The 25,168-nt window shown below is 36.6% G+C and overlaps 1 protein-coding gene across 1 annotated transcript in view; it reads left to right on the top strand.

Moving 5' to 3' along the window:
- Positions 1-24,831, top strand: part of Cep128 (centrosomal protein 128) — a 273,808-nt gene extending 248,977 nt beyond the window's left edge. The window contains exons 23-26 of the mRNA XM_048362214.1: positions 5,551-5,628; positions 9,561-9,674; positions 15,994-16,102; positions 23,491-24,831. Coding sequence (XP_048218171.1) covers positions 5,551-5,628; positions 9,561-9,674; positions 15,994-16,102; positions 23,491-23,627 — 438 coding nt within the window. The 3' untranslated portion in view covers positions 23,628-24,831. The remainder of the gene's footprint in view (positions 1-5,550; positions 5,629-9,560; positions 9,675-15,993; positions 16,103-23,490) is intronic.
- The last annotated feature ends 337 nt before the right edge of the window (positions 24,832-25,168 follow it).

Raw genomic sequence — 25,168 nt, 5'->3', positions numbered from 1 at the left:
TACTGTTCAGGTTGCTTCCACTTGAGTGTCTTAGACAGTTTGGATGAGAATTAGGCCCTTGAAAGCCACTACAGCTGTGCTGGATTGAGCCACCACAAATGAAAGGCATACAGTCTATCCTTTTTATGATCTCACCCTTCCTCTCCTTGAAACGTGTTTACTCAGGTCCTTTCACCACCTTTCAGCCATTTGTCAGGAAAGTCTTGCAATGGGTTTCTTTCCAAATGAAATAGAATTACATTTTTGAACCCAAATAAACTGCTTCATAACCTTGTTTATTTAACATGTGCATTGTGCCAAAAATGTGCATATTTTTCAAAATCATAGACGCCTCACCTATTTATCATCCAGACCTTAATTTCAATAGTTTCAATAATTCATTTATACCTTGATTTCCATAGCACTAAAGAAGTAATACGTATTAATAAGAAAATAAGCAGATGTGCATTTTACGGAGATATCTATGTGTTAAAATATGCCTATGGATAAATTCTTAAGTTTTCTCTACAGCAAACACGAATCTGAGACTTACAATGCTTTCCCCTCTTTATTCCTAATTGCTTCTACTTATGTTGTCACTCAGTGTTATTCAGTTTCCTCCTATTCTGAAACAAAAGCACATATAAGGAAAATGTACCATAGACTAGTACAAACTGCTCTCAACTCCCAAGAGTTTGATGTGTGTTGAAATTTTGGAATAGTAAAATTGGCATCTTATTCTTTGCCCAACAAATTTCTGAATATAAAAATCAAGTGCAAACACCACAGGGTATCCTAGACAGGATGTCTAGATTTCACTGCTACTGTACCACTAGATCTTGCCCTTAGGTCAGACAAAATAAATCAGACAGCAAACTTTTGCCTCATTGAGTTTTTAATAAAGAGGTCAAAATGCATGAAATTGTTAGAACTCTGCCGTTGTCTTCATTCAGTTGGCATCCACTAGAGGCACTTCTAGGCTACATGTTATAGAAAAGAAAAAGAGGTTCATGCCTGGCCCCTGTGGCTCAGACTTATAATCCTAGTTACTCAGGAGGCAGGGATCTGAGAATCGTGTTTCAAAGCCAGTGTAGACAAGGAAGCCCATGAGACTTTTGTCTTTAGTTCATACACAAACACACAAAGCTGGAAGTGGTGCTGGGATTCAAGTGGTAGAGTACTAACCACGAGCAAGAACCCCTCAGGGACAGTGTCCAGACCCTGCGTCCAGCTGCAAAAAAGGTGGGAGTACCACAAAATTATTGTACCTCCTTTTATACTGTGATCATAAAAAAAACCACTACCTGTTACGTGTGTGTGTGTGTGTGTGTGTGTGTGTGTGTGTGTGTGTGTGTGTTTGGAGACATGGTCCTAAGCATTTGGCAATGGAAGGTGAAATTCTTCATAGTTTCATCTTCAAACCACTTGTTGAAATAAGCCCGCCAGGGACATATCTTCAAAATCTGGATCAAGTGTCTGACTAGAGTGTTGATGTTTAGAGATGAGCGTAGAATTTCTATAAAATACTATTTGCACCTCTGGTTACTTTCAAGTTGTTTTGCTGTGAAAATACTTTGACAATTAGAACGTTGTCATTTCCACATTCACATTGTTTAAATTTCCACCTGTTTTGCTACCCCCTGGCTGTGAACCTTTATTCATCTCTACTCCTCAACTGCTTCATCTGGATAGTGACGATACCGGTAATATCCACCATCTCACATACTTGTGAGAAGAATGGCTGCATAGAAATGTAATGCTCTGTTAAATTCAATACAGGGCAATTGTGAGCTACATTTTGTGACCTAGTCTTCTGTTATTCTACCAGAGTGAATTGGGATGAACTGATCCTTGGCCTTGCCAGGGCTTCTTAGGCAAGCAAGTCCAGCTTCCCAAGCCTTGGCCAGATATACACAGTATTGGTTACTCATAGAGTCTTTATTGTGAAGTATGACTTGTTTTCAACTTTGGCGTGAAATTTCATATCCTGAAACAACTTTCAGAAAAGAAACATTTCCTAAACCTTTTTATGAACATCTAATTTGTTCAAGCAAATTGAATTTTAAAAATTAAACGCACATTAAATGCCAGGTCATTTGCAGGTGCCATTATCCAGAAACATACTTGAAGAAATTGTTCCCTTAATTGTAACAGTGGGGACTTGTCTGTAACCTTTACAACAACAGTGATATAAGGCAGAAAATATTAACAAACTTGAAAAAATATGCAAGATTTCTGTCTCTATATGAAGTATTTTCCCCTAGGAACTAACATAATTCTCAGGGAATTTTCTATATCCAACAACTTTCTTAAGAATGCATTTCTGCCTATGGATCTTGTTTCAGTGGTAGTGTTAGTTTGGGGGGAAAGTTAACTTGAAATGACACGCAGTAGGATAAGACTCAAATCACTAAACTCTACCCCATCTCAATTTTAAAAGAAGAAAAATATGCATATTTCCAGTATGCATATTTCCAGTCTTTATATGCCACAGTGGTAATTTTCAGTATGCATATACATACAGAAAGCAAATCAGCAACCAGACAATAAGCCTTCTCCCCAAGTATACCTAATCGTGAAATCCTATTATGAGAACGGAGATTCCTGCAGACCTGGATTCATTGTCTTCATTACTTTCCTTTTTTTTTTTTTTTTTTTTTTTTTTTTTGGTATCCCTAGGAAACACAGATCTTTAACATGAAATTTCTTTAGCATAAATGCAAGCCACTTTTTGCTCTGTATTATTCTTACACCTTCTGCATATCCATTGTCCACCCCCAGTGAGTTAAAAGCTTTGAACAACAGAAAATATATTATCTGTGTCTGTGGATCTTTCTATGATATCTAACATCCACAATTGTTAGATGAGTAGAATAAAAACACGAAGACAAAGGGCTTGTGAGTGTTTCTGATACTTAGAAGCCCTACCTATGTGGAATATAAAACAAAGCACAGAGTTGAAATAAATGACAAGAAACTATAAATATCATCAGTTACAGGAGACACAGGTTGGAATGGGGAATTTAAAAAAACACCACAAAAAAGGGATCTAAAGAGTTTTCAAGGATAACTCACAACGATATGCCCCTTTGAATGTACATTCAAAAATATAATAAAGTAGACCAACTAAGTAATATGTGAGCACTTTGCAAGTAAAAACATAAAGGTTTTATGTGGTCAATTGGTTGATTGAAAAATTTTAAAATATTTGCATAATATTCTGGTTTTCACAGTGAGGAAAGAGATTATTTGCTTATTTTGAGAACAAAATGAGTTTTGCATATTTAACCCTGGTTCAGAGAATTATTTCTGAATAGGAATAATTATAAGAATGAAAAATGAAATCATTTTAATACTAAAAGTCTATTAAAATCTATTCCTGAAGAGAGTTTTCTTCACTGCACAATTTTTCTTTTTTCTTTCTTCTTGTGTCCTTTTTTGCTTTAACGCCATCAGGTCATTTCTGTGTTTTTTTTTTATTATTCAAGGATCAGTAATTTTAGAATATCTAAAGGTTTTATTATTTAAATAAACATGACCTATATGGTAGCTAAAACTACCTACTTTTCTAAACCTGTGCGTGTGGCCTATATTAAGAAACATGTCTTTTTGATGAATTTTTCATATCCATGGAAAAATTAAATGAAACCATTTTAAAGCATGGCAGTTTAAGTGAGTACATGCGCAGAAAGACTAACAACAATATAAATGTTAAGCAGAAGGAACAAAATACTAAATCCTTTAAATAGACCATGAAATAGAAGAGTTTATGAATGCAAAGAAACAGTGCATACAACTCTCTAGTCAAGATGACAAATTAAGAATGCTTCTCTTCTGTCTCCAGTCTTTCACAAAAAAAAATATGTATGAAGAAATAGCAACACCATGGGGGCCCCAGTGGCTCACACCTGGAATCCTATCTACTTAAGAGTCTAAGAACAGGACGATCATGATTCAAGGCCAACCCCACACAGAAAAGTTCATAAGACCTGAGCCTATAGTGAGATGCAGTGGTGCATACCTTTCTTTTCTAAGCCATGTGAGAGGCTAAAACTGGGAGGATCCTAGCTTTAGGACAATCTGGGCCAAAAAATCTAAAGCATCTGGGTATGATTGTATATGTCTGTCATGGGACAGGAAACCTGAAACAGTCAGAATGTGGTCTGGGAGCTCACAATGCAGGAAGCAAGATTTTATGCAAAAGTAAAATGGATTGGAGGCATAAATCCATGCACACCTGCCTAGCAAGCACAAGGTTCAAACCCCAGTTTCATAGTGAGAGGAGAGACTTTTTTTGTTGTTTGTTTTTCTCAAGACTAAGTGCTCTACCGCTTGAGCCACAGCTCCACTTTTTGTTTTGTTTTGTTTTGTATGATAAATTGGAGGTAAGAGTCTCATCTTTCCTGCCCAGGCTAGCACTGAAATCCTCAGATTTCAGTCTCCTGAGTTGCTAGGGTTATAGGTGTGTCTGAAGTTTAAATGATATAACTGAAGACTCTTGTAATTTCTAATCACAAATCATTCTTTGTGTGTGTGCACATATATACGTGTGTGCTGATACCAGGGCTTGAAGTCAGGACCAGAGTTCTGTCCCTCAGAGTCTTTTGCTATTGTTTGTTTGTTTTGGCTCAAGGTGGGCAGTCTACCACTTGAGCACAGATCCACTTACAGCCTTTTTGTGGTTAATTTTAGATAAGAGTCTTACAACTTTTCTGCCCAGTCTTTCTTCAAACTGGTATTTTCAGATCTTAGCCTCCTAAGTAGTTACGATTATAGGCCTGAGCTACCAGTGCCCAGCCTAACATTTATTTCCAATTCAAAAGCTAACAATAATTGCCTTTTTATTTTGGCACTTTGACAGGACTAATAATAGAAATGCATATAATATTCACCACACAATCTATTGCAAGGTTATTCTACTACTTATTTTATATTGACTGGGAATCATTTCTGGATTATTCCCTGGTAATGTTTTTTTCGGTGGGTATAGCAGGACCTTCTCAGCAAAGACTGCATTATAAGTTACTGATTTATAAGCAACACAATCTTTTGTTCCTGTCTTAGATGTTTACCTCCAGATATTTCTTCCATCTCTTGAGAATTGTTCCCCATTTTATTCTTAACCAAAATAATAGTTGAAAACTGTCTTCTTTTTAATAATAATATTTGAGAGTCTCTAATATGCTTTAGAGAAAAATGACTGCAAGTTCTTCCATTTTTCAGTATTACCTGGTGGTTTATTTTTGATGTTCACTGAAGCAGATTTTTAAATTAATATGAATATGAAATGCCCTATAGAAAGTTTCATAGCATATCAGTTGAAAGTAATTATCTAGGAAGAGTTTTGGTCTAAGTCAGTCTTGCAAATACATCTCATAGGTTTTTGAAAGGAAATAATATTCTTCTGTTTTAAAAAGATACATTCATCTTGGAAATGCCTGTTCTTATTTGCGTCACTCAGTTTGTAGTTTGATCTGTTTCTACCTGTGGTACATCTCAACTTTGGCCTTCAGATTCTGAAAGTGTGAATTAATTTTTTATAATGTTTGGTTTCCTTGTTTTCTTTTTCAGAGTACCCGAGTGGCCTTGGACCATCTGGAGTCTGTGCCTGAGAAACTGAGCCTCCTAGAAGATTTCAAAGACTTTAGAGTAAGGAAGAGTTGGCTTGTGTCTTTCACTATGTGTGTGTGAGTTAGAATGCTTGACATCTTTCTGATGTGCGGGAATCATGTAGGAAGGTAGGCAAGACCAAAAACAGTGGGATTTTAATACCATCTTATGAGAGTCCATTGACATTTGTAAAGCCAGGACGAAAATAACAAAACATTTATTAGCAAAAGATGGGGGAAATGAAGGTGTTTACCTTACTATTAGAAGCTCCTTTGTCCCTCTAAAGCTTTGACAATAATTTTGGGAAACAAAATAATTAGAGGGACTTACACATTCCATTGACAATAGCTTTTGATTAGAAATTTTAAGTTTTTTTCCCCACAAATTCCTAGAGTACTGTTTGTTTTGAAGGTATCATAGCTCACTGTACTATGGCATATGAGTTTTAGACCCTATATCCTATGTATTCATAAGACTCTAACCAAAAACTATTTCATTAATCAAACCAGTTCATTTGATGTATAAATATGTTTTATTATATATGTCACAGATGAGAGGTATAATATAGCAAATAGCTTTGTCCTACTAGAATAGTTTCTGTCCAGGCAATATCTTCATGACTGTTAGAGATACAAATGTACATTTTCAGCCACTTTTACTTCAATATAGTGTCAATATGACTTGTACAGTGTGTGTATCCAACTTTAACAATAGTAATGATTTCTCTTTAGAAACCACATAAGCTCTGATTTCACAGTTACTAAAAATAACTGCAAACATAACATGCTATGTTTAGATTCTCTTTTAATCTAACATTATTTGAGGACACAGTACATAGGAAATAGTAGCCAGATCTATTGGCAGTCCTGATACGTTCTCAAAGTTTACATTCTCTTTCAAATTGCCTAATCCTAAACAATTATTGATCATTCAGCACCTAACCATTTGGAGTGAAATCTCGGGTTGAAAGCAAGTGTCTCTAGTATAGTTTACTAATTCTCTCTCATGATTTGATTATATATATGCAATATAAATCTCTAGAAAGCAGTTATGAATCCAGCTTTCACAACCATGCAATTCCCATTCACTGCCAGAAAATCCTTTGTTGACAGGATAGTCACATGCTTTCTCCTTTTCTGTCTCTGTACTCACTGAAGTCATCGATGTGATGAAGGACAGGCAAAGGGAAGTGTTGAGAACAGGTGGCACGTGATACTGAGAAACATATGGCCTCTCTCACACCTACAGAATCATAGAAAGTTTGGCCTTCAGTGACTTGTTTGTTTGACTTGGCCCCCAGTCTTTACTTTTCCCCCAGTGGTCTTCATTAGACAATTTAAAAGTTGTCTTCTCAATCAAGAGTTTCTCATTACTACTGTTTATCATATAGCCTAGAATTACCTACACATCTAGCTTATATATAGGGAATGAAGTTTTTGGAGAGACTCTTTCTCCGAGTTCACAATTATACTTTGAACGTTAAAGGGGAAACCTGTAGCTTAGAAAAGGAAAAGAGTAAATTAGCCAGGATTAAACACATACCATGTTGGAAACAGTGGCTGAACCCATTATTTCTCTTTCTAAGCTCGTGGGACACATTACCTGACAGGGATATTGTTTTCTCTAATTTACAGAGGAGGACACTGAGCTTGGAATATGTAAATCATTTGGAGGTAGCATCTAAATCTGTTTTCTTTGCCTAGTTATCTCTAAACTTGAAACTCACCTATTCTATATATAATCTAAAATCCTCTATAATTTTTTTAAACAACTAGGTATAACTTTAAATGAAAACACACATAACTTTTGTGTTACTAAAGATGGATTCTCTTTTGAGTCCTTAAAACTCTTTCAACTGCTCTGGTTCAGTGTACCATGAAACAATGCAAAAACCTAAGGTTTTGTCCAGGTTCATGTCCCAGGGGCAATCACCTAATAACATCTCCAGGATTGTTTCCTCATCCATGAAGTAAGGGACTTTAAACAGTGTTAACTCTGGTTCCCACTCCCATAGCCATAACTGGTGTGTATGTAAAAGTATATTTCATAACTGTATTGATTTTAACAAATATATTATACAAAGTAATGGATTCCATTGTTCTTTCATACACCTGTGTGGTATAGTTTGATCTTCTTTCTCAAAATTACTATAGTCTTATGTGACTGTGAGTACAAACTTTACCTCTGTTTTGATAGACTTGACTTTATTTATATGTGGTCATATTCCTCCTTTTCTCTTTCTCCCTCCCTGTCTCCTTCACTTTTGTCCTTCCTCTCCCTCTCTTTCACATCTTTCTGTTTAACCTCATTCTGAAGAACAAATAGTAGTTCACCTTTTACCATCCCATGTTTACTCATGTCATCTTTGATGAGAGAAAAAGGCAGTGGCATTGCTTCCCGCTCAGTTCCGCAATGGCTGAATCGTTCTTTGGTTCCATGAATTTCAGTGTTGTTTTTTTTTTTTTAATAAAAATAAGATATTTGGAATTTTAATTCTTCCAGCTTGAACATTCACTCAGATTAAATTTCCTTGTGACTATATGAGGCACTGTCATACTTTCCTTGAGTAGTATCAGTTGTGTCTATTTTCTTCCAGTTTCTTCCTACATCATGAAAGAAATGTCTAATGGGTTATAGTAACTGTTGATTATAATTACATTTAAAATTCTACCTGATATAAAACGTAAAAGATTGTTGTTTAAAGATAAGTGAAGTAAAAAGGCTTTGCTTTTAATGGTTAGCATTTTCTTTATTTCCTTCCTTCCTTCCTTCCTTCCTTCCTTCCTTCCTTCCTTCCTTCCTTCCTTCCTTCCTTTCTTTCTTTCTTTCTTTTTATTTTTTTGCCAGTCCTGGGCCTAGTACTCAGGACCTGAGCACTGTCCCTGGCTTCTCTTTGCTCAAGGCTAGCACTCTGCCACTTGAGCCACAGCGCCACTTCTGGCCATTTTCTTTTCTTTTCTTTTCTTTTCTTTTTTTTTTTTTTCCAAGCTTACTGTTTCCTGAGTTTATTATTATGACTAATTTTTTTTTATTATCAAACTGATGTACAGAGAGGTTGCAGTTTCATATGTTAGGCATTGGATACATTTCTTGTACTGTTTATTACCTCATCCCTCATTACCCCCTTCATCCTCCCCCTTGTTCTCCGCCCCCCATGAGTTGTTCAGTTCATTTACACCAAACAGTTTTGCAAGTATTGCTTTTATAGTTGTTTATCTTTTTTTTTTACCATGTGTCTCTCGATTTTGTTATTCCCTTTCAATATCCTAGTTCTAATACCAGTATACATGGTTTCCAATATACTCAGATAAGATACAGAGATAGTGTCACAAGAGCCCAATAGCTATACCCTTATGAACACATAGGATGATGCTAAGTGAAATGAACTCCATGTTATGGAAACGATTGTTATATCACTGTTGTAACTACTTTCAACGTGCTATGTGTAACTGTAGCTTCTATTATTGATGATCTTCTTGTATCCCCTTCCTGTGGTTGTACCTACACTATTTCTGGCCATTTTCTATACATGTGGTGCTGGGGAATCAAAACCAGGGCTTCATGTATGCAAGGCAAGCACTCTTGCCACTCGGCCATATTCCCAGCCTAGCTTTTTCTTTAAACAAGATTATTTTGATGGCAAGTACTATTATAAAGAACAGTACAGGAAATTGTTTCAGTGTCACTAGCAATCATCTTTGGACATCTCACGATCACCTAAACTTTTGTCCTTTTAATTAATAGATATTAGGCGTTCCAGATCAGTTCTAACTGTAATCTAAGTGACCAATATCTGACTCATTCTTTATTTTTCTCGGTGGCCATTGTTGTTCTATATATCTATCAAAATGCCTTTAGTAGAATCTATTTATTTTATTTATATTTTATTTATTTTATTTTTTTATTTACTAATACTTTCTTCTTCTAATTTCATACACTAGTTTAGACCTTGCATTGTTTTTCCTCCCCAGGATTTCCGCAGTTTATCAGAGAGGAGTGATGTGAGATATGCCAAATACAAAATTTACAGAGATTCTCTTCAGCAGCACCAAGATGACACCAAATACAGAGTCAAGCCCTTCAAAGTAATGTTCCTTATATACTCATTCCATCTTTGACCTTGAACCATATGTCTTTATTCACAAGGGCACTTGTGGAAGTTTTTTTTTTTTTTTTTTGTGTGTGTGTGTGTGTGTGTGTGTGTGTGTGTGTACATCAGATCAACAATTCAGTGGGATTATCCAAAGATGATGATTATAACTTTTTGCCTCTGAAGTAAGCCTCCAGGGAATGCCATTACTTCTCCTTGTGTTGTTTGTCTATGGGTCTTGATGGGTTTGGATTCCAGTGGTTCACATCTGTAATCCTAGCTTTTCAGGAGGCCAAGATCTGAGTTTGAAGGCAGCTTGAGCAAAAAACTATGAAGTTCATCTTCAATGAACTGTCCAAAAAAGCCAAATTGCAGGCATAACTCAAGTGACAGAGCCTCGTTTATGGGCTAAACACTGAGTAAGAGCTAGAGGCTTTACTTGGTACTGACACAGAGAGAAATAAACACAGAAGCAGAGGGGAGAGAGAGGAGAGAGAGGAGACAGAGAGAGAAATCTTGAGCCAAGAACCCTGGTCACTTGATTGCTCCAATATAAGTGTGATGATTTCCTTCAAGGTTTTAGTCCTGCCCCTCTCTGCAATGAAGCCCCCCAGTAACAACCAGTACTTTGTAAAATGAAGTCTTGGCAGGTTCTGACATTCTACTCCTGGGTATGTAATCTCCATGCCTATACTTGCTCTTATGATTTATAAACACAGAGCTAACATACGGGAGCCTGAGAAAATTCTACCATATTGCCAAAACATGTACTATCCCAAAGTATCCAAGGGGAATAGGCAGATAAGCCAATTTGGCTGTGAATAGTTTTTAATCAAGAATATCCTCCCAGTTTTCACATGATTACTTTTGGGGCCAGATGGATTTTGTGTGTGTGTGGTAGAGGTGGTTTTATGCATATAAAATGTGTAGCAGCATTTGTAGAGTCTACTTACTAGACACGCCACTAGATACACTTACTAGATACTAGATGTACCCCTGCAGGGAGAAATTGTTTCTAGGGAGCACCCTGACCTAGAGGAAAAAAAATCCATCTATATTCAAATATGCACTCCATATCAACTACCAAAAAGACCAAAAAAACAAAGAAGTTCTGGCTTCTTTTTGCTCAAGGCTAGCACTCTGCCACTTGAGCCACAGCGCCACTTCTGGCCATTTTCTACATATGTGGTACTTAGGAATCGAACCCAGGGCTTCATGTAGACAAGGCAAGCACTCTTGCCACCAGGCTGTATTCCCAGCCCCAAGTTCTTTGCTTTATATTCTTGCAAACTTGAATATTTATGAACATTCACTATATTATATGTTCACTTATTACAGTTAATATTATTTGTAAGACACTTTTTTCCTCTTCCTCTGAATGAAATTGGAGCTGGCGCACATGTACACGCATGCATGCATGTGCACACACAAATATATTTTTAAATTTTTATCCATTGCAATGATAAATACCTAGACTATCACAAAATGCAGAAGACACATGCTCTGAAATATTGCAATAGTTCAACAATAACATGTTTTATGTATTGTTGGATAGAAAACAAGAGAGCACATTTTGCCCTTGTAGATACCAATGGTCTTTTATGAAGATATAACATTTGAGGGGACTGCTTTACGTAGGGGGATTATGAAAGATTAGCTTAATTATTTCTAGTTTTGTGTGTCTGGAACTTTTTAGACATACCAGATTCCAATCAGAGCTGGGTGCCAGTGGCTCACACCTGTAATCCTAGCTACTCAGGAAGCTAAGATCTGAGGATCATGGTTCAAAGCCAGTCTGAGAAGGAAAATCATTGAGACTCCAATCTCTAATAATACTCAGAAAGGGCCAGAAGTGCTGCTGTAGCCTAAGTGGTAGAGTGCTAGCCTTGAGCAGAGGGAGGCTCATGGACAGTGCCCCAGCCCTGAGTTCAAGCCCCAAAACCAACAAAAAAAAGAAAAAATTCAAATCAGTGAACCTTTTTAGAGCAGTTGTCTAACTGGAGGATGTTAATATTTGGTTTGTGATTTTTCTGAGTACAACATTCAAACAACGTTAATTGGCACTTAACAAGACAGTTTATGAAGACAATGCCTGTTGTTCAGTATCATCTCTTACTACATTCTCACCCTTCCCACCCATCTCTTCCTCTTCATCCCTTCCTTCACGTTTCTTAATTTTTAATGTTGAATTCTTGATTGCATTCCTCCAGTCCCCTGCATTTCTCTACCTGACTTCTTTCAAGTACCAGCTTCGTGGTGTTTATTTTGTTGAACTTTGCCTTTCTAATGATCTACACTATTTGACTTCTCCCTTGAAGCTACCATATTTCTGTTAATACATTTGTATATATTTGTATACCACCTAATGTATTTAGTTGTAGGTTTATAAGATAATTCTAGCTTCCACAAATAAGGAAAAAACATGCAACCTTTGTCTCTCTGGCCTGACTCACTTCACTTAACATGATTTTTTCCAGGTCTTTCCATTTCTTTGCAAATGATACATCATTTTTTTCTAATGAATGAGTAAAATTCCAATGTGCATATAACTACATTGTCTTGATCTATTTGCTCATTGAGGGGGCATCTCCTTCTTTTAGAGTTCAAGAGAAATAATCATGCTCAAGGGACTTTTAGAATGAGGCTTGTGATGACAAAGTTCGAAGTTCAGGGAAGTGTTTAATCAACATCTTAGGTTTCAGATTTTCATTAGTATTCTAGTTGTGGAACTCTGTTGACAGCCACATAACCAGTATTGGAATAGTTCGGTGCGTGGTGGGGGGGAAGGGGTGGTGAAGGAAAGGAGGAAGGGAGAGGAGTATGAGCAGGAAGTGGGCAAGTCAAGTCTAATGCCAAGGCTGAGCAGGCCAGGACCAATCTGCTACTTATTCCCATAGCAGTCAGCTAGGCAAAATCATCACATTTCTATAAACCCATTGAGAGTTTGAGCAGGGCCACCTTTACAATGGTACAAGCATAATATAATAGAAAAGATGATCATGTAATAGTGTGGTAAGCTGACCGAGCTAATTGAACAAAAAGCCTGATCTAAAAGTTTATATGCAGAATTCAATTCAAATCTGGGTATGACACATTTCCCCTGACTCTGTGTAGACAACAGAAGCATATCACGGCTTCTTTTCCATTCTACATTCATCTTCCTTACAGCCCTAGCTGTTTCAAATAGAATAGAATGTCTAAAAAGCCAGCCAGCAACACAGCATGCCTGCTCTTCATTTGTGGAGGAAAATGTTTCTTTCAAGAAACTTCCATTTGTTACCTTTATCCATCCTAAATATATGGTTTTAATGAACACTGGATTTTTGTTTTTTTTAGTAAAATCACACAAGGCATATTTTTTTTCCTGTTCTTCCTTTGAATGTCCTGACCTTTAACTTCTAGTTCAAGAGTTGGTATGCAGTTTTAAAGACGCGGATGTTTTACCTTGAGATGAGGCAAGTGAAGAAGGTGTGGCTGGTGGTTTCAGCGGTATTTATGAAGGCAGAATCTGCCAGAGGCCATTGTCTTATTTGTTCATTGTGAGCATGCGTGTGATACAAATTCAGATTTTGCTCCCAGAAGTCAGTTCTCCCCCCACTGAATCTCTCAGGGATTTATGTCTTGCTCATAGCAATTAATGGCTTTTAGCTCTTTCTCTCTCAAGTCAGATCTTTGTGATTTACATCTGCAACACTAGCTTCTATAAAACATGTTGTGCATAAAAACTCCAGGTAACTCAGGATTGTAGTTGTTATATAATTACTTTTTCTTAATGACTACAAAATATGTCACCAGTGTATGTTTCATCTAACTTTATAGATAATGCTTGGGAGTTTTCCCAGCCACCATGAAAGATTTAAGGGAGCTTTAACCCCACAACGGCCTAATTATCTCATTTATAGCCCAGCTTTCATAAGAAATTATAAATAAACTGTCATGCAAATACATTTCTGTATTTCCCTCAGCTCCAACTAATTTGCTATTCTTGGGACCTCTCTTACACAGAGATTTAGAATGTGTGGTAAAGTTTTTAAGAGTATTTAAAGAAAACAATAGTGTAACCCGAAGTGAATGGTGGAAGGGCAGGTACTGTCTACCTCATCTTTGATTCCAGAATATGCAATGATCATACAATGTGAGTGAAATTCGTAATTAAAACATTATTTAGGCTGATCACCTTTGGTTCACGCCTGTGATCATAGCTAATCAGGAGGCTGATATCTGAGGATAACAGTTCAAAGCCAGCCCAGACAGGAATTCCAGCCTATGAAACTTTTTTTTCCCCCATAAAACTTTTATCTCCAATTAACTAACAAAGAGCTGAAAGTGGAGCTCTGGCTCAAGTGGTAGAGTGCTAGCCTTGAGCAAAGAAGCTGAGAGACAGAGCCCAGGCTCTGAGTTCAATCCCTAGGACTGCTATCCAAAAAAGGAAACAAAAAAGAGAAAGACATGTAGTCATGTTTGAACAGCTTTAAGAAAACAAGTATGACATGGATATAAAGAAAAGATGCATATGAAAATGATTAGAAAATACAATTTCTTTCAGCCAATAGAATTTTTGTAGAGAATTATAGCTAAACTAGCTTATTCAGGTCTAAGACAATAATAAAAATAAGTCTTGATGCTAATGTTAGATAAAAGAATTGTTAAGAAGACATGTATTATGTTTTGGGTCCCCTAGCCCACAGTTGTTTCCTGTAAAACCTTTGACAACATTCATGATCTCTCCTTTTCCCTAGACCCAATATGCCTTCTTCAACGTAACCTTGGGAAAATACAAATCAGTGTTCATCTTTCCTCATCTTAAAACTCTCGATTGTATTTAAAAAGTAGGATCCCAAATCCTAATCATGGTCTTAACCATCTCTGGACCTTACTACAATCACTGTGCCTAACTATGTGACCTCCCTTCAATATTTGATATACATTACCTCTCACATCATTTTTTGCTTCCTTCTTACCCTACTTTTTATCTTCTTTCTTCCCTCTTACAAGTTTTCAACCACTGATTTATATTTAACTTCATATATTTCCCCAAATATCACCTCTATGGAATCCTGACTTCAAATCTAAATGTGGTCTTGCTATTATCTACTGCTCTTACAATACTTACCACAGTTTTTTCATGATAGTATATATTTTAGAGTTTGTTTAATGCCCTTTTTTCCTTGCAAGCCTAACATTTCTCTCAATATCTTGTTTGTATTCTGCCAACCACATTATAGCCACATCCCCCTCATCATTATTAATTGTGTGTGTGTGTGTGTGTGTGTGTGTGTGTGTGTTTAGTGTGTTTATGTGTATGTGTGTGGTACTAAGGTTTGAACTCAGGACAAGGGCCCTACTACTTGAATCGTGCCTCCAGCTTTTTTTCCTCTGGTTATTTTTTAGATAAGGTCTCAAGTTTTTTCCCAGGCTGACTTGGAGTGATTCCTACTGTCTCCAGAGTAGCTAGGATTACAAGCATTATTCAGCAGGCCCAGCTTCTCCCAAATTATTCTTGAATAAATGAAAGAAAAAGTAATTTAGAAAACTTTTCTGAGAAAAATGTTAATTTCATTGTTTATTAAGGTACTAATTTTAATCTATCTATAAAATTATCACCCTCATCTTTAGCTACGATTTGAAGAAGATATATTGAAACAACACGAGAGAGACCTTTGTGTACTCATTTTTATTTATGTAGTATTAAATATTTGTTGAATGGGTAGGAAGATTAATATAATCATTAGGGAAAGTAGTCTAGGTGCATGTATTTAGAAACATCAAATTGTATTTTTATTGACTCAGTATTTCCACCTGAGAATTTGTCATAAGGATTAAATATGGGAAGGCTCTCGATTTAAAAATACTTCTCACGGTGTTATTTATAGGAGTATCACTCTGAAAATCACCTTAATGCCAAGTAAAATAATGGCTGAGGAAAGCATAGCCTACATACTAGATAGTATGTGAGGAAACCTTGGGCTAAAGGTTAAGGTAATAGGATGACTTCCCCAGTGTTTACAAATGTATAAATGTAAATAGCACAAGGTTTAACTGTTAATAAGTCCTATTCATAGAGAGGGAAATAAAAAGATTGGAAAGAAATATGTCATGCCTCCATAGCAATGAGTGATTTCTTTCCATTTTTTGAGTGCATTTTTTTTAACAAGCCTGGATATTTAATCTTTAAAAGGATTATAGTTATGTTAAATTGTCCCCATGTTGTGTGGGCTGTATACGAAAGTCTGGCTCAGTTTCAGCACATTTGAATAGGTCTCCATCCTTGCATTTGGTGTCAAAGGAGCTGAACTACACGGTTTCTCCCCTAGGATGACAGAAGGTTCTCCGAAGGTTCCCACGGTCATGGGTTAGATCACTCAACGTCTTGGCAGGATTCTAGTCGCTTCCCGTCTAGTCCTCGATTTTCACACTTCAACTGTAAGTAATAAAGTCTTCTACCAGTCTTAAATCGGATTTAAGAAAATGCAACTCATGGAAAAAGTAAGGTTTAAAGCCAGTACATGATAGTAATATTCATGTTACAAGCTTGAGAACATTTTCATTACATGTCATACAAATAACTCCACCAAGAACTAGCTTCCCCCATTTACTAAGATGGGGTGCCTTTCTTTAGATCTTAAACTTCTCAGCAACCTTGAGGTAAATCACCAAGGTAAAAAACATTAAGGAAGCCAGTTATTTGTTTGGCGATTCCTAGTAACTGTGGGTGAATGAAAAGAAAGTTTATAATCAAACTCAAATTATCAAGAGAAAGAAGTTACCTGCATATATTTGTTCAGAAATAAGGAATTTTTGCAAAAAAAAGTACAAGTACTAATGCCCACTGGATTTCACTCTGTGGATCCTTTGAATTTTGTTAAAATGTCTTCTTCAACATCCAGCAAGGTTGTCTGCCACATGTCCTTTACCCTCCTCTGCTATGTCTGTCCTTAAAGAAAGTGCCAGAGTTCACAATTCTAAAGGTGATTTCTATTAAAACCACCCACCATAAGCTATAATCTTCCTTTGAAACCTTTCTCAGAATAATAATAGTTTCTTGTTATTTGACTGACCTTTTGTTTATGAACTCTTCCCTCTACCAAAGAGTAAACTCAGTAAAATAGGAGCAGTACTTGTTTGTTACCAATTTCCTTCCACATAATGCTTGGCACATAGTAAAAGCTCAATTAATACTCACTTTATATTAGCTGAGTAAACACATGCATTTTTTCTGAGGTTGACTTTTTTATCTAAAATGATTAGAATTCAAGTGTTATCTAATAGAGATTCTCATTAAAGTAGATAATGTTTTTTTAGAATAGAAGGGTGAATGTCTTTTTTTTTAGGACAGTATTCACTGGTTGTTATGTTTCATAATAGTGGACATTATATTTTACATTGGAGGAAGAAATTAAAAACATCACTGTTCAAAGTACACTTTTATTGAAAAAATGGCCTGTGTCTGCTAGGTGTTTGGTGAAGAGCTTGATAAAGATAATTGGCATTCACATCTTCTTATTGGTTCCACATCTTATGATTGTCAAAAATAGATAATTTTGTCATTTAAAGTAGCTATATTAGCCAGGGCCTGGTGGCTCATACCTGTAGTCCTAGCTACTCTGGAGGCTGAGATATGAGGATCTCTGTTCAAAATCAGCCTGGGCAGGAAAGTCTGTGAAACTCTTATTTCCAATTAACCACCAGAAAACTGGAAGTGGTGCTGTGGCTCAAAGTGGTAGGGCACTAGCCTTGAGCAAGAGCTTAGGGATAGCACCCAAGCCCTGAGTTCAAGCCCCATGACTGATTTAAAAAAAGATCTATATTGCTATAAAATAGTAAGCCATGAAGAAGTAGGTCATGTGCAAAGGTGATATAGTTCTTTACTGATTTATATTCATGAATTCATTTAATAAATATTTATTGATTTCTGATAAGTGATTTAGTTTGCATTGTATCACAATTATGTCATTCTAAAAGGTTTGCATTTTCTGTTTCCTGTCCTAATCATTTCACTATGTGCTTTGTAGCTATACAAACCCTCTGCTGTTCTACTCTAGCAGCACTCTTCAACATGGCTAGTATCTACTTGGATATAGTAGTTCAGAATCTGATCTACTCATTGGTCAACTTTTTTTTTCTTTCATATTAAACAGTGGAAAAATTTCATGTGTTTGCTTAGTGAATTTGAAAGAAGAGTATAGCAACTATACACCTTTCAAATATCAGAGACGCCTATGTGTTAATACAGCTGAGAGCCCAGAGATAAACAGTACCATGATATGTAGGTAGAGGCCATTGCTCTACTACTACTCAATTTTGCTATTGTAACCTCTACAAGACTCCCTCAAATGGTACCTAAAAGAAGTAGTTAGAAGACATTAAATGGAAAACATCAAGGTTGTTGGAATTTTATTTCATGTGTTAACAGGCAATGAAAGAAACCGTATTCAACTTTCTACTCAACCATTTTGTGACTGGCTTTGACAATTTCTCTATAAAGATAAATTCTTCACTGACAGCCATAGCTCTCTACATAAAGGCAGTAGCTCCAAAGGAAATAAAACCAAAATAAGATAGAAAAATATATCCCTGAAAGCATAATTTGAATGAGAGAGTACTTATTATAAAACATGGCTGAAAATTTAGCTTAAAAAGTAAAACTGTCAGATTTTTTTATATAGTTGACCACTCGGGAAAAAGAAAAAAAAAAGCACTAATAAAAAGATACATGAGAGATCTAATTGTGCTATTAGAAATATTAGTCACAGAGGAATAAAAACATTTTAAAATAAAATAAAAACATGAATCAATTACTAAACCCAGGATAAAGTATGAAGCAACATTGTCACAGTATACCTACTTTGTTTATGAGAGTTGTATTTATATGGTCATGCAGATATAAACAGTATTAACATAACTAAAAGTTCAGATGTCAGTATATTGGGAGGCTGGGTGGGTAGGAGATGTTGGTGGGTGTGGATAATGTCTAAAATTTGTAAACTAGAAAATAGCAATACAGGCTTTTTTTCCACACACAAAAATGAAACAAGTACAGAAAAATAGAGCTAAGAGAATTTTCTGAGGAATTGTAAGATTACAGGGGTGGATAAGAGACTCTTGTATTGATTGGTGTATGTACACTTTGGCTTAAAATAAATGTTCGGAAGATATATGTTTAACATTTGTGTTGACTAAATACAATGTGAACGCAGGACTTGGAGTTTCCAGCCATTTCAGTGCTGTGTCATTACTCGACAAGGAGAAAACTATGGACCTTTAGGCAAATATTAGTTTGGGGGTCCACAGAACAAGCACCTGTTATTCAATGGAATTTGTACCACCCGAGACCCCTTTGTCTATGCTATGCATGCTGAGGTGTTCATCCTGCTGACTTAGGTGCCTTGACAAACTGTGACCAAATTCCAGAACAGAATCACTGACCATGGAAAAAACAAAGGAAATGGGAAAATACAGAATAATTTGTGGTCTCTGAAATGATCCAGCATTAATGGAAGTTTGTTTTAAGAAGTAATTTATGTCAGCTTTGTGTAGTTCAGGTCAATTCATGAAAAGGTAGATTCCTTCTGCCAGGAAGAAGGGAAGAAATGTATAAATTGTAAGTTTATATTACCATTGGAAATAGGAACACAGAATTCCATTATTTAAAGCCATGATCACTAGCAAATTTATCCTGGCTTGCTAGAAGTTATGGCCATGAGTCAGGACACTCTTTTAGAAGCTCTGGATTCCATTACCTTCAGCCTGAAGACAGTGGGGCTTAGTAAGAGAAACTTATAATGTCAGCTTTTGAAACTGTCATTTTTACATTTTATAAGTAGCAATTGACCACTAGTCTCCATGTTTAGCTCCTTTCAGAGGAAAGGAACGCAGGCCCAAGATAGGCCTTCCCGCTCAGGGTTGGGACCTGTCTAGACTTGAGTGAGGTTTGTAGTAATCTGGTAGCTTCTAGAAATCTCTTGAAATGAACGTGCTTAATCTCTGTAGAAATAGTATCTCCCCACCAGAATTTAAAAATAAATGTAGATTAACTAAGTTTGTATAAATCTAAAACTACTCTAAAAGGTAGCATTTACTAAATTAGTAAGCCTAAAAAGATTCTTTATTAGGCAAAAATGTTATTTTAGAGTATAATATTTTACTTCTTAGCTCAGTTTACATTGCTATAAAAAGGAAAGTCAGCATTTTCAACTTATGTTTTGAAGTGCCATTAGTGGGAATGAAATTCCACTGAATGAAAAATCGTTTATTCACAGCGAGAATAGCATACTATTTTCACTTCTATAGTATACTGGAAGGTCTTCATGATTAACTGTGAATAGACACTTATTAAAGAATCTCTCCTCAAACTTGTGGGGTAAATTGCCAACTCTTTATGGCAATAAAAATGTTCAAGGTACTGATAAGGTACAAAAATAAAAACCAGTTTCTTGCTCATTAAAGGGTTATATATTTTGCATAATTTCTCTATCTCATTTTACAGGCTTATTTTATGTGACCATATTTTAAGTGTTTTCACTAACCAATTAAGCTAGATATTCCTAAATAATTGAGTTCTGATTATTGTGATTTGACAAAATACTCGGTAGGTACTCTCTAGAAAAAGATTTGGAAAACTTCCAATCGTCTATCTCTTTTAAAAGGCCCTACATATCTTCATGTCTTTCACCAATATTTACTGAGAGTTTGAGCATAAGGCTTTGTACTCAGTTCTAGAGGAGACCATCATGAATAAGACAGACAAGGTCACTTGACCTGATGGAGAAACAGGTAGTCAGCAAGGAAGCAAATAATTTTAAATGGCATGTGGTGCTTTAGAGATGAAAGGTATCACTGGTACCTGAAGTCCAGGCCACTACTTCAAACAGATGATCAAAGGATGCCTCTGTGAAGAAGCTATAGTTGAGGTGAAACCTGAATAGCAAGAAGAACCAGCTGGTGCAACTGGGTAAGAAGAGATGTCCTGATTTCAGGAGTAGAAAGTGCAAAGGCCCAGAGAAAGATGGGTCATGGGTATGCTGGAGAGATGGAGCAACCAGTGAGGGAGTGAGAGGGTACAGCCCACAAGCAGATGTTTGGATTTTATTCTAAATTCACCAGAACACAGGGATGGAGAGGTTGTGCAAGAGACTAACAGAAACTGGTCTACTTTTTTTTTTTTTTTGAGTGCTTGAATTGGGAGTCTTTTTTGGAAAACTAGCATCTGCAGGCAGACTCCTGTGACAGCGAGCTGCAGCCCCCTGAATGCACTTGACACTGTTAGAAAACAGCCACGAGAGGGCTGGGAATATGGCCTAGTGGCAAGAGAACTTGTCTCATATACATGAAGCCCTGGGTTCGATTCCCCAGCACCACATATATATATAGAAAATGGCCAGAAGTGGCGCTGTGGCTCAAGGGGCAGAGTGCTAGCCTTGAGCAAAAAGAAGCCAGGGACAGTGCTCAGGCCCTGAGCCCAAGGCCCAGGACTGGCAAAAAATAAAATAAAATAAAATAACTTAAAAAAAAAAAAAAGAAAACAGCCACGAGAGCCCGAAAGGGAAGAAAGAGCAGAAAAACAATGGCAACAAACCAGAGCAGCTCCAATGAAGAGCTAAAGTGGGACGCCATGTTGACCAGGAGGAGCGCCAGGAAATGCGGACACAATAATGGAAACACGAGGCATGACGAACTGGCAGCCTCAGCTGCTCAGGGCCTAAATAGAGTGAGGGGCAGGGAGCAGCCTCAGGAGTTCCAGGCATGGGACCGACAGGCTGGTTTACTTTATAAAAGGGTCATTTGCTTAGGACATGGAGAAAGAATAGTAAGAGAACAAGATGAGAACAAAGAGAGAACATGGTGACCAGGACAAGGGGATAGTAGGGGCAGGATGGGAAGGAGAAGGACTCTGAGACCCTGGGAGGCAAAGTTATCAGAACTTACTCTTAACTGGATACCTGAGTCAGGCAGGACAAAGAAAGAGAAGACCCAAAGTGTTTGGAAACATGTGGTGGATGGCTGTAACGTTTTGTCAGATGGAAAAAGACTAAGGGATAAACAAGCAACCAAAAATAAAAATATAGAGGGGAGATTTCACATCGACAGGCATATAAAGTTCAGGGGAAAAAATGTAAAAAGTAGAAAAAACAGTTAATCATGATTCTCTCCTCTCCTCTTATATTTGCACGTGTGTGTGTGTGTGTGTGTGAGAAAGAGAGAGAGAGAGAGAGAGTCTGAGGATTAAACTCAGTCTGGGTGCTGTCTCTGTGCTTTTCTGCTCAAGGCCAGTACTCTAATCCCAGCCCATCCCCCCCTTTTTTTGTTTGTTGTTGTTTTTTTTTGGTGAGGAGTGGTTAATTGGAGATAAGTCTCAGGGACTTCCCTGCCCAAGCTAGCTTTTAACCAAGATCCTCAGATCTCAGCCTTCTGGGTAGCTAGGGTTACTGACATGAGCCATACTAGCTCAATTTTTTTTTAATGTAAGATTTATTTTATTGTTATTAAAAGGTGGTGTACAGAGGGGTTACAGTTACTTAAGTCAGGTAATGAGTACATTTCTTTTTGAACAGTGTCACCTCTTTGCTCATTTTCTCTGTTTTCCTCCCAGCTCTCCTCCCCCACAAGGTATATTGTTCATTTTCAACACAGTGTCCAGTGAATATCGCTGCTGCATTTGTTCACCCTTTTCCCACCATTTCTGTGCATGCCTTACCTTCCCCCAAACAAATAAACTTACATACAAGATAATAGGGCCAGAAAACAGAAACAGTGACAAAGGTGAAAAACAAGCAAACAGAAGCAAAATAACATAAGACCTCTTGTTTCTATTTCTTGGAGTTCATTTCAATAAACATCATTTTTTATGCTCATATGCCCATAGCTATTGAACCTTTGTGATACTCTCCTAAGAATATCTTCCTTTGGCCTCACTATAATTTATCATATCCAACTGGGGTTTTTTTTTTGGTCTTACTATCTAGGGTGTTTACTTGTAGATTTATGGGCACTTTTTACTTACAACAAATGAGGGAAAACATGTAACCTATGTTTCTTTCGGTCTGTTGTACTTCACTTAATATAATTTTTTCCAAGTCTTTCCATTTCCTTATGAATGATACAGTATCATCCTTTCTGATGGAAGCATGGAGGTCCATTGTGTGTACATGTGTGTGTGCGTGTGTGCATGTGTGTACATGTACACACTCAAATATATATATATAATATTTCTTGATGGTAAGGCAGTGAGAACATTTCTTATCCAATTTGTTACCTCCTCCCTCATTTTCCCCCCACCTCCCCACTTCTCTCTCCCTCTCATGAGTTGTACAGTTGGTTTAAAGCATATAGTTTTTAAGTATTGCTGTTGCATTGGTTTGTCTTTTTATCCTTTGTCTCTTGATTTTGGTATTCCATTTCCCTTCCCTAGTTCCAGTACGCGTATGTACAATATCCAGGGTACTAAAAATCAGTTACAGTGATTATCAGGGGACTCTCAAATATTTTTAATCTAACTTTATTGTCAAGGTGATTATAGAGGGGTTGCAGTTTGGTATGTAACGTAGTGAGTACATTTCTTGTCAAACTTGTTTCCTCTTCCCTCATTTTTCTCCCGCCTTTCATCCTCCCCATATCCCTCCCCCCAAGTTTTAAAACCATACAAATGTATGACTTTTGAAAATACACAATTATACTCTGTTAAAAGTCTGTTCGTATAAATTTTAATTTTAGACAGTAAACTACATACTATGATTAATTAACTCTCTTCTGCAAAATTAATCTTTTAGCCTGGGTTCTCTATTCATGTTGGTTTATATTTCTCTTTCCTCTAGCCTTGCCAGCATTTACCAAAAGGACTGTTACTCCAGACTCGGCTTCAATCAAGGGAGATATTGCAAATTTACCAATGAATAGAGCAAGCCCACAATCCAAGAAGGACGAATATGAAAGAAAAAAAAGCAAAATGTAATTAGTTATTTTATTTAAGTGTTTTAAGAGTAATAGTTTATCTGTCCTTTGCTGCCATTTGGACCCAATTGTCTAACATACATACCTGTGGCTTTGGCTCTTTGCTATTGCCAAATGTTGACTAAGATGAAAATATACTTAGTCTTTGTGAATGATACATTTAACCAAAAGTGAATGATATTACCAAAGTAATATCAATTTATGAATGATAGGCAGCTAACTAAATGGCACCTTATGCCAATAGAGAAAGTTATATTTTCACTTTGTATTTCACTTTTATAAAATGTGGTCAGTTACAATTTCCTGACCAAAACTTGGGTTTATAATTGATGCCTTTCAAAAATTACTGGCTAAAATAAGAAAAATGAGTTCCCCTTTAGGCAAAAGTTGCCAGCACTTTAAATTCAGGGAGCATTTATATACAATTAATTTTTCAAATGCTTTCTCCCTAATTAATTATCATGTGTTATAACATGTCATGGAGATTTGCATATGTCATATTAACTCATTTTGTAAATGCTCAGGACTATTCGTGTCCATCATCTAGCACTCTATTACCATAGGAAGTACCTTAAAATGATTTCTAATCATCCTTTTTTAATAGCAATAAAGAATTTATAAACAATATCTGAATTGTAGAGCGCTGTAAAGAATTCAGAGCACAATTTATTTGTCTTTTTGTCAAATGTCCCACATATCCCAAAGATTGTCATATACTGGATTGTCATCTTTGATTTAATGTGACCAAACTCCTGAGTTCATAAGGTTCACTCTGCAAGAGCTCTTGTAGAATTTGGTACGATCCACCTGCTTTTCACCACCCAGCTCTTCTCAACATCGAAGTGTTTTTAAGACCTTATCCTTTTTGCTTGCTCATCTACCAGTGGAGGAAGAGTTAAATGTAGTATAGTGGTAAACATCTAGAAACTCAGTCCTACTGGGTTAAAATGGAAAGACCGCACAGAGACAAGGACAATAAAGCAATTCCTTAGTAATAATGCGCATTACACTTGTGTTTGTTAAAATGGACTTCTCTCATTTTGTGAAGGTGCTTCTATTTCCATTTAAGATATGTTTTCCTAACCTACCATATTTAGAGGTATGTGATGCTATAATTACTGTAGAAAATGGAGATGTTTAATATTTAAAAATTTTAATAATATGAACTCTAACCTGAAAGTACAGCACATACTTTATCTTTTATTCATTTCTTTTTTTTTTTTTATTTTTTGGCCAGTCCTGGGCCTTGGACTCAGGGCCTGAGCACTGTCCCTGGCTTCTTTTTGTTCAAGGCTAGCACTCTTCCACTTGAGCCACAGCACCACTTCTGGCCATTTTCTATGTGGTGCTGGGAAATCGAACCCAGGGCTTCATGTATACGAGGCAAGTACTCTTGCCACTAGGCCATATTCCCAGCCCCCATTTCTTTCTTTTTTTTTTTAACTGAGTAACTAATCTATGGTAGTCCTTGTGCTCAGAAGAAAACAGATACAAAACAGGGGAGCTTGTCACTAAATGTATCTGATATTACGGATCTGTTTA

This window comes from Perognathus longimembris, chromosome 14 (genome assembly GCF_023159225.1).
Source record: "Perognathus longimembris pacificus isolate PPM17 chromosome 14, ASM2315922v1, whole genome shotgun sequence".
Lineage (NCBI taxonomy): Eukaryota > Metazoa > Chordata > Mammalia > Rodentia > Heteromyidae > Perognathus > Perognathus longimembris.
The sequence above is the reverse complement of the archived record's forward strand: the minus strand, read 5'-3'. Positions and strand labels throughout refer to the sequence as shown.